The sequence below is a fragment of the Leishmania panamensis genome (assembly GCF_000755165.1).
Source record: "Leishmania panamensis strain MHOM/PA/94/PSC-1 chromosome 31 sequence".
NCBI lineage: Eukaryota > Euglenozoa > Kinetoplastea > Trypanosomatida > Trypanosomatidae > Leishmania > Leishmania panamensis.
This window is the reverse complement of record NC_025878.1, coordinates 592,673-602,667: the sequence shown is the minus strand read 5'-3', so window position 1 is coordinate 602,667 and position 9,995 is coordinate 592,673. Positions and strand designations below refer to the sequence as shown.

At 54.5% G+C, this 9,995-nt stretch overlaps 2 protein-coding genes across 2 annotated transcripts in view; both read left to right on the top strand.

The window, feature by feature from the left end:
• Positions 1–1,275: 1,275 nt before the first annotated feature.
• Positions 1,276–2,502, top strand: LPMP_311380 (hypothetical protein; the record flags this gene model as incomplete). Its single annotated transcript, XM_010703227.1, has 1 exon — positions 1,276–2,502. One exon carries the CDS (start codon positions 1,276–1,278, stop codon positions 2,500–2,502), a length of 1,227 nt encoding a protein of 408 aa, XP_010701529.1.
• A 6,511-nt stretch (positions 2,503–9,013) lies between these two features.
• Positions 9,014–9,995, top strand: part of LPMP_311370 (hypothetical protein) — a gene marked incomplete at both ends in the record, with an annotated part of 1,527 nt that continues 545 nt past the window's right edge. Inside the window, one exon of the mRNA XM_010703226.1 lies at positions 9,014–9,995. Within this exon, the coding sequence (XP_010701528.1) occupies positions 9,014–9,995 (982 nt within the window).

Here is a 9,995-nt window from a genome sequence, read left to right as displayed (position 1 = left end):
CAGGCAGAATCCACAAGATGCGTCTCCTTGAAGCGCTAAGCAAGAAGTGAAACTAAAATGGGCAAAGCGCAGAGCGGACAGACAATGAATAGCATAAGCGAGCTCAATGACGACGGCGCTGCCGTCCACCAGAGAAACAGCGCGTATAATAGCGAGGGACAGGCGCTTGAAAGGAAAAGGGAAGGAACGGCGTATCCATTGAGCACGCAGGCGGAGGCAAGTCTCTTTTCCAACACATCCGTACGTCAAGTGAGGACAGAGGACATGCACTGGGCTGCAACAAGGCGGACAGACATCGCTTGCAGGACGAGGGCAGAGTGATGGTCAAGACTACGTACGTGCTTTCATAGCTGCGTGTGGCTCTGTGGCGCGCGCGTGAGGGGGGGGGCAGAGATAGGCGACAGAGAGGACCCCACCTATGCAGCTACTTTTGTCTTCTCTGCGCTTGTCCTTGGAGCGTTTCTCGTCTTGTCATGCTGCTGCCGCCCTCATCTTACTCTTGGAAACAGTGTTGCCGGTAGTTATGTTCCTGCCCTCACTCCACCGCCTTTTGTATGCCGTCTTTTCACGTGTACGCCCCCCTTCCCCTCACTTTGTTTTCTGCGCCTTCACGGCCTGTGCCGATGCTCTATCTCTCCCCTCCCTCTACCTTCATACTCCCTATTCTTTCTCCGTTGCTTCCACATCGGCCATCCCTGGTGCCGCCCTGTGCAACACTCGCCGTGTGCACCCTCACTTGCTCGTTTTTCACTCATTCGTGCAGTATGGCCTGCCTCTCTGTGTGGCTCTTCGTCCTCACCACTCTCTGACACTCCCTGCTCCCCCTCGAAGCCCCCCTCCCACGTTGCTTCTTCACGCTCTGCTCCCTCTCCCTCTCCCTTTTTCTTTTCTCTTTGCTCCCTTCCTCTCCACTTTCGAGCGTACTTCCGTTGCCCTGCTCACGCACCAGTGCCGCTTGATCGTGCACTCTACTCGCAGCGCGCACGTGAACCCGGCCGCAACTCTGCATCTCGTTTTCCTTCCGCACCCTGCGGCACTACCAACGGTAGCGATTATAACTACCTTTCGTCGTGGGTCTCTCCGTCTTGTGCGCGTTGCTCATTTCTGTGGAAGTCTTTGCCTATCAGATACCTGCCTGACAGTGCATCCACTCTCTCCTCACGCGCTTGTCGCTTCCCACTGTTTGCGCATCGACCATTGGAAAATCCACCTTTTCCTTTGTCATTCTTCCTCGCCTTTGGCTCTTATTCACTCTCTGTGCGGACGCTCGCCAAGATGCTACGACGTCTCTGCTGTGCTTTCGTGGCCGTAGCGCTGGGCGCCGTTGTCGCGGTACTCGGATTATGTGCTCCAGTGGCCCACGGCGCTGTGATGGACATGCCTTTGCCTTTGGAGGTCGTGATGCCGAAACGCGTCGCTCATGGCGCGCACTACTCCTACAGCTTTACAGAGGCGCAGAGCACGAACACGCTGAAGGTAATGCAGGCGTTTGCCGACGCGATGCCGTCGATGGGGTGGACCGGGACAGAGTTCTGCAAGTGGGCAGGTGTGATGTGCTACCGGTCGACCGTCGAGTTTTTAAGCAGTGACATCGGCGCGAAAGGCACGCTGCCGGATCTGCCGGATGACGTGGACTACTCGAATGTGATGATCACAACCATCAACTTTTTCAATAAGAAGACCGCGATCACTGGAACACTGCCGAACAGCTGGGGTAAGCTGCAGCACCTCGTCAACATCAACATGGGATCTACCAACGTGTCAGGAACTCTCCCTGCGTCGTGGGCCTCGTTGAGCTGGGTACAGTTTATATCACTTCCGGAGACAGCGATCTCTGGCTCGCTGCCTGCCTCGTGGAGCTCAATGGGTTCTCTCATGACGCTGATCTTGTATGACAATCAACTCAGCGGCACTTTGCCACCGGAATGGAGCTCCATGGATTCTACTTACATCCTTCAGCTGCATAACAACGCTCTCACTGGTAGCCTTCCGGAATCGTGGGCGCAGATGTGGGAATTAGGCAAGCTCACCCTGATAGGCAACAAATTCTGCGGCTGCATTCCTCGCTCGTGGAAGGATGCACCTTTCCAGGTGGTTGTCGATTCCGCAAACTCTGCCGCTAACTGCGCCACGGCTAACGCCTGCGCTACGACGACCACAACGACCGCGGCTCCGACGACCACAACGACCGCGGCTCCGACGACCACAACGACCGCGGCTCCGACGACCACAACGACCGCGGCTCCGACGACCACAACGACCGAGTATCCAACGAGTACGACTTCTACTGAAGCGCCTCCTGAGTGTGAGGTGCCGCACTGTATTACCTGCATGCGCGGATACTCAACGCGGTGTGACGTATGCTCCTCCGGCTATGTGGTGACCGCAGCGCAATGGTGCATGAAGCGCCATGTCGATGACTCAGCTTTATTTCCGTCGTCGACGGCTTTTACCGCCACCACGTTCCTTGGGGTGCTTGTTGTTGTTCTCTTGTCGATGTAGTGCGGAGCTGTAGTTATCGCAGGTAGCTGCAAAGCTACCCATGGGAAGGAATGCTGGTTCAGTGTAAGAGTGTGACGGTATTTATAGGTTGCGAGGCCGGTATTGCTATTTAAGTGCTACGAGCTGCTCCTCGCAGCGAAGTATCTGGCCACTGAACGGCTGGGAAAGGATAGCTGCGGTTTTAGGAAGACAGAGGTCTTTGCGCTTCGATAAGCTGCCTTGGACAGGCCTTCCGGTGTGCTCGAGAAGGGCGAAGGGGAAGCCGACAAAGCTCCAATCTGCAGCTGCTTTCATTTTCATGGACGGACAGCACTTCCAAAGCGTCGGGGGACTGGACGTGCGCGCGCCATCTCATGACAGCAGTGCGTACGGTAGCACGTGCCTGAGTCTGCGACAGGATAGCACGCCGACAATTGCCGTGCGGTCGAGGAATTTTGAAGCGTCGAATGCTGCGGTGCGGTAGTACCTTCGATGGGTCTCCTTCGTTGTGCGTACATCTCGTTACTGCCTTGTGCAAACACGTCCGCTGCTTTTAAGCGTCGTTTTCCCCCCTTTTTTCTGTTTGCTTCTCAAGAGACCCCCGGTACCGATTCTACTCGAAGGCTGGGGGAGATCCTGTGGGGCTTTCCTGCCTTGGCGTGACTCTGCGCACCCTCCCTGAAGGAAAGGACAGAGAAAAGAGAGGTCGCTGGATCCTCGACCACCTCCTTTCACCGTGCCTCCCTCTTCCCACCTTCTCCGCACCCCCTTCACCGATGAACGTAAACATAAAGAGAACAAACGCACACGTACGCATTAAACAGCAGGACGACTGCGTTATTGGCCGCTGTTTTCCTTTCTGCTTTTGGCCTCCAAACTTTGCTCTGCCGAGCGACGGTGCTCGATGGCCTTTCTCTTCTCTTTTTTATCTTTGCATGCCTCTTCTTTACGTCTGTGTGTCACATTACGAGTGCACGAAGGGAGTGCGCGAGTGGTGCGCACGTATACCCCTCACACTGCAATGACTGCCTGGGCACTGCTTGGCGTGTAGTCTGCAGTGAAAGCGGCGGTGTGTGGCGCATGTGCATATTTCCGTGTGAAATTTTTTTTTTTCGCCGGTGTCCATCTCCCTTTTTGTGCTCGTGAGCGGCAATTTGTGGAGATCGTCTTGCTTTGCTCCTTTTCCTCACTCTGCTTATTCGCAGCCGTTTTTCTTTTTGCGTATCTTCTCTCATTCTCCTCCTTCTTCTGTCTTCGCTCCCCATCAATATTCTTTGCATGTCAACTTGGTGCGTCTCCCCCCCTCTCTCTCCCCCAGCCCCCCTATACTCCAGGTGAGCCTCGTGCTCTCCCTCTCTTTCCTCCTCTGTGTTCGTTCTTGCAGCATCAAAATATGATACGTCTCCCCCGATCGCTCTTCATTGTGTGGCTCGCGTTCTTCGGTCACGCAGCGGCATGTCTGCGCCGTTGTAACCCCTCCCCCACCTCCCTGGCATACTAACCACGAGTTAGAAGGGATGGGGGCGAATTGTGATGGATGACAGCCACGGGGTGCAATAGCAACCGATGGGGGAGATAGGTGTCCTCTGAGTAGGCTCTGGCACCACTTTTTTGTTTGCTGTTCTTAGATATGTGCCTCTCCCTCTCTTCTTCCTTTCTTAGCTTTTGCTCAAGCCATGGACTTTGCGCGTTGCTTGTGGCGCATTACACTTGCACAAGCGCAGAAGGGGGTGATGTATGAGGGAATTGGATGGCAGATGATTCTCTGCATGCGCGTAGACACTCTGGATAGCACTGGTGTGGCGAGTGCTATCGCCTAGCACAATAAGCTGCTTCTCGTTGGAGCGTCGGCTGCTGTATCCCTCTTGCACCTCTAAAGCTTTCCCCCGTCTCCATGATGCTCCTCAGTCATCATTTTTGTCTTCGTCCGCCCTTTTCTCAAACTCCTTCTTTCATTCTCCTCACTTTACGCCTCTTTCTCTTACCTTCGTGGCGGCCTCGCCCGAGTCCAACGACGTGTGCCTTCTCACTTTCTGTTTGCACGCCACTGCAGCGAAGACAGTCGTGACGAATTTGTTCCCTCCCCCTCTCATTTGGTGGTTGAGCACGGTACCGTCACTCTTCTCATTTTCGCTTTTTTGTTCTCTCATGATTTCCCTCCTCATCGGCACTCCTCTTTGGTTTGGTTTCTTCGTTTTCCCCATTCTTGCCCGCCCTCCCTTTCTTTTTCCTTTTCTCCCCTTCCTCTCGTTCGTTCTTTCTCTGTTTCCTCAGCCGTAGGCCATTACTTTCCTTCGATTTGGTGACTGTGTTATGCATTACAGCGAAACGCTTTCTTTCTCGTCCGCCCCCTTTTTTTTGTTTGCTCATTTGTGCCCAATCCTCTCAATCTTTGAATACATCCCGGCATTCTCCTGTCTCTGCGCCTGCCTCTTTCTCTTTCCTTGTCGCTGTTGTCGTTGTACCGCGCTGCTAAGGATTCCATTGCGCAACTAAGCAAGATGGTTCTCTCCCATGCTCTGCAGCGCTGGACGAGCACGTGCAAGGTGAAGTTGTTGGCGAGTAAGCCGGAAGGAGGAGATGCTTCCATTCTTTCCTGTAACCCCACAGAGGTCTTGTGCAACAGCTGAATTATGTCAACTGGGAACCAGAGGAGAGAGAGAGCGAGTGCGCGCATGCCGTTACTATAGGATCCTTCAGAAGTGTGGTAGCCGGTGCCTTTCCGTGCGAGAAGAGGAGGGGATGATGGGATCTTTAATTCTACAGACACGGTGCTCTTTTTCTCGCGTTCGTTTCTTGATACTGTCTTGGCTGTATTGGCTTGATTTTCTCATCCAACGTGTCGCTCTCTTTTTGGTTGCTGTTTTTCATCTTTGGCCTCTCTTCCCTCCCGCTCTCTGTCGCGAGTCTGGACGAGGCTTTTATACTGCAGCGAAGGTTCGCCTTGAACAGTGAATGCAGACTTCCACCAATCGCTCTCTGCCTTCCCTATCTCCTCTCTTTCCTCCCCCCTTTTTTCACAGCCAGTCAGTGAGTCTTCGCTGCCGTCTTGGAAACTGTGTGTCACGTTCTCATCTTCTTCGAGATGTTCTTCTTTTTTTCTTGCCTTTGGGGGGTTCAGCTGTTCCCTCCCCCCCCCCCCCCGGACGACCAGAGCTGACGAGAAGCCCCGGTGTACCGGGCACAGGCTCTTTTGCTCCTCTCTCGCTTTGATGGACCTCGCGGTGCTCTTTGCTCAAAATAGTACCTACATTTTTCCTCCATGATTTCATTCAAAGTCCCACGTACGGTTCTCTTTCTGTTCTTATTCGTGCGTTGATGTCAGGTCCCCTACCCATCCAACGCTCGTTTACCTTTTCCTTAGGTGATGCAGGAAAGCCGAAGGGGTTGTGGAGGTCCAGCACTCTCGTGAGCACCAAGCAGAGCGTATACATGCATCCCCTAATGACCCCCTTTAGCCACAAGGCCTCGTGTTAAGCAGGAGAATCAGGCACGCCCTACGTGTTTAATTATCCGAGTCTACGTTTGCTGCTGGTGGCAGAGCCCATTTCTGCACCCATTTCCTCTGCCTTTCCCGCTCCCTCTGCTCGCTGACGCTGCCGAAGGGAAAAGCAGCCATCCCATATATACATGTATAGGTAGGTAGGCGGGACTAGTGTGCTGTCAGTTTCATATTTTCCCCTCACGAGTGCTTCCGTGCCTTTCCTCTTGGGTGCCTTCGGTGGCGCAACTCATGACTCTGCGTTGTGTGTGTGTCTCGTCCTCTGTGCTCTTGAGAGGTGGAGTGCTTATGTCTGATGTGAGTTACGCAGTACGGTGGCTCGCTGCGATTGCGCCGCCAGTTCTTTCCCTCGCGTGTATAGTCGTCAGCTGAGAGACCAGCATAGATGCTGTTTTGCTGTTGCTTTTCTCCCACACAGCGCTTCATTTGATCTTGTTTGTCTCGCGAGTCTCTGTGCTTTCTCGCCCCTGTCCTCATCTCGATTTCTTCATTGTAGGCTCGCAGGAGCAGGCGAGGGTCTACCGAAAGCGCCAGGGTATCCAAGTGGACGAAATCACTCCAGGGTAAATTGCAGAAGAGAGCGGCTTCCTGTGCGGCACTTTAGGGGACAATCAATGGAAGGGCCTTGCGAATGCATATTTCCGCGCTTCGTGATCCATACGTGCGGACAAGCGAAAAAACAGAAGAAAAACATGAAGAGGGCAGGAGATCGACAAGCACGTCAACCAGCCCATCCTCCACTTACCTCACCGCATCCACTTCGTGTTTCGCTCCGTTCCCCCCTTTTTTGCGTTGGTCCTCCGCTCTCATTTCTTCGTTTGCATTTTTGTTCGCTCCTGCGCCCTCGAGTCCCGAAGCGACGCGAGCGAACAAAGAAAAGCGAACGAAACAGCGAGCCGGAGAAAACCCACAAAGACGACTAATACCCCTCCCCTCCCCCTAAAAGAAAAGAAGAAGCGAAGGCCATGATTGCCGCCTAGGAGGTCCGTGGTGTCTGTTCCATCATGTCATGGCCGATGCCAGTATGTGCACTGAATTTTTTCGTTTGTCTCCTTCCCCCTCCCCTCCCCCCTTCTATGCTTTGCACGCGCACTCCTATTTCTGTTCGTATTTTGTGTGTTCGTTGATTTGTCTGATAACCCACACCATTTGTTTCGCTTTCCCCTCCCCTCCTCCACCTCTGCCACCACCCAACGAGTACCAACACCTGGTCACGTGCAGACGTAGAACGACAACAAAGCCGTCAGGCAGACGTGCGTTTTGTTTGTCCTTCTGCTCTACCCTCCTTTTCCCTTCTCTCATCTCTCTTTTTTTTTTCATTTCCATTCATCGTGCCTTTCGTTCCCCTTTTCTTCTCTTTCTCTGCTTCTCCGGCCTCACATCCCGCGCGCACCGCCCCATCGCTACGATGCAGTAAAGTGAGTTGGGTTACCTTCTCTTCCTCTGCTTCCCTTGCCACATTCATCTCTCTTTTGCATTTTGCATTTTTAATCCCGTCGTTGCGTGGGGAGAGCGAAGAAAAGTGAAGGAGGCGAGAAAAGATGAGTCGCTTTGCTCCCCAGGGAGGGGAGGAGGGGGCGTTTGGCGCCCCTCTGCAGCGACTGATTCGCCATCTTCAGTTCCATTTCGGCTTATCAGGTGAATTAAGCACTGCGAGTGACGAGTAGGCTGTGCAGTTGCATTGCTGTACGAATACATGTATGCGGGTGTGCGTGTGCGTGGTGAAGCCGAGATGAAAGGCGCTAGCGAATGCGCTGCAGATGGTGTTCTATGCCGAGCAGACTTTGCCGCACAGGCCTCCCTTTCTCGATTCAGAGAGAGAGAGAGAGGGGGGAGGCCTGTGTGGCAAAGTGCTGTGAAGCCTCCAAACAGACAAGAAAAAAAAAGCGAATGGGCTTTCCACGCGGTGTACGTCCTTCCTCGCTTCACATTTCCTTTCTTGCCGCCACCTTGTTATGGGTATGCTTGCGCTTGATTCTAGTCAGGTGTCCCAAGGACTGAGGTGGAGGAGGAGGGGGGACCCCATCACACGGAGGTGCTGAGGACCGCACGTGGAGCCTGTGAAGGCAGAAGATGATCAGAGAATCCATGGCCTTGCACGAGCGAAAAGGGGGGGGCGAGGGCGAAGGTGTGGCGGGTCTGTCGCTGAGGAATTGTGACGTAGAGCGTGAGAGAGGAAGAGACAACGTCAGTACGGCTGTGCGCACCTGCGGCAGCTGATTATTTCGTAGATGAACACAAGACCGTTGCGCCCCGGCTCTGGCTGCCCGCTTTCTCCCTCTTCTGTGCGTGCGTTTCTGCAGGTCGGTGTCGCCGGCTTCGCGGCGAAGCCGACGCCTCATACGAGCCTCGTTGCGTGTTGGCTGTTCCTTGGCTCCATGCTGTGCCCGCTGCGTCTCCCTTCACTACCTGTCTCCTTTGTTCTACCTTACTGCTCTTGCCCTGTTCTTTAACACCGTGCCGTGCTCACTGCTCCGCCATCCCTTCGGCGCTTCGCATCCGCTCCTACACTTTCCGCCCCTTTGCTCACATCATTTCTTCCACCGCTGCTTGCCCCCATAACCGCACCACCCACTACCGATGGTTCTCGCCGCCCTCCCGTTCTCTCCCTCTCAGGCTCCGTGACGTTTCCCTTCCGCCAGTTCTTTTTCATTCCCGTGATAGCCCTAACACTTTCACCCTGTGCGCCCCCCCCCCCCACACACTCTCTCCCCTCCGCGCCTATACGTATACCGTCTGTTTGATTTGTTTCTCTACATTTTTTTTTTTCGGCTTCCTCTCCTCCTCTTCTCCTCACTCTAACATCTCTTCCCGCCCTTTTTTTTTCTTCGTCAGCGACGCCCAGTCTCGCGACTCAAGCGCCAACGCCAGACTAAAGAAAAAAACGCGGGAGGCCTCGAGGCCACCACTCCTCAAAGCATCGACGCTGCCCAGACGCACTAAGGACGTTTCTTCTTCTTTGTTTTGTTTTGTTTGGGGGTCTTCCAGTGAGTCTACTGCGTCCCCTCCCTCCCTCCCTCCCTCGACAACATGCCTCGGTCGTCCTTTCGTGTGGGGCTGATCGCGCTTTTCGCAGCGGCGGCGCTGCTCTTCACATTTGCTGCTCCCGTGACGCGTGCCACAGTGGTGAGCCCGTGGGATACGATGAAGGACCACGCATTTTTGGATAATCTCGCTAATGGCGCACGTGCTTCGTTCGCTCTAAGCGCTGAAGAGAGGCGGAACACGCTGAAGGTGATGCAGGCGTTCGCTGCTGCGCTGCCATCACTGGGGTGGACTGGAGACGACTTTTGCACTTGGAATGGCGTGTCGTGCTTCGATTCTAATGTGACCTTCGTCGCCGCTGGTACCGCCGCCGCCGGCACACTGCCTGAGATGCCGGATGACGTGGACTACTCAAAGGTGAAGATTGACCAGATCGATATCTTCAATAAGAAGACCTATATTACTGGCACGTTGCCGAGCAGCTGGGGTAAACTGAGTAAAGTGAGGTTGATCAACCTTGCGTACACGAGTATCAGCGGCACGCTACCTGCATCATGGGCATCGATGAGTTCGCTGAAGTCCTTGGCTCTGAGTTCCACCGGTATATCCGGCACACTACCGGCTGCCTGGGGCTCGATGCCGGCCCTTGAAGTCCTCACACTCTCTACAACGCAGATCACTGGCACTCTTCCTGAGGAATGGAGTACTATGCCAAGCGTTCAGCGCATCCACATACAACGGGGCAAGCTTTATGGCCCCTTCCCTGCGTCGTGGGCACAGATGCCGTCTCTTGAGCGTTTGGCCCTTCAAACCAATGACTTCTGCGGCTGTTTGCCAGCTTCATGGTTGAGCACTACAACGCTTCTGGTAGGCGTCGATTCAAGGCATCGCAAAGCTGACTGTGCAACTGCCTCCCCGTGCCCCGAGACCACGACCACGACCACGATGGAGCCCGCCCCGAGCACCACGACCACGACCACGATGGAGCCCGCCCCGAGCAGCACGACCACGACTACGATGGAGCCCG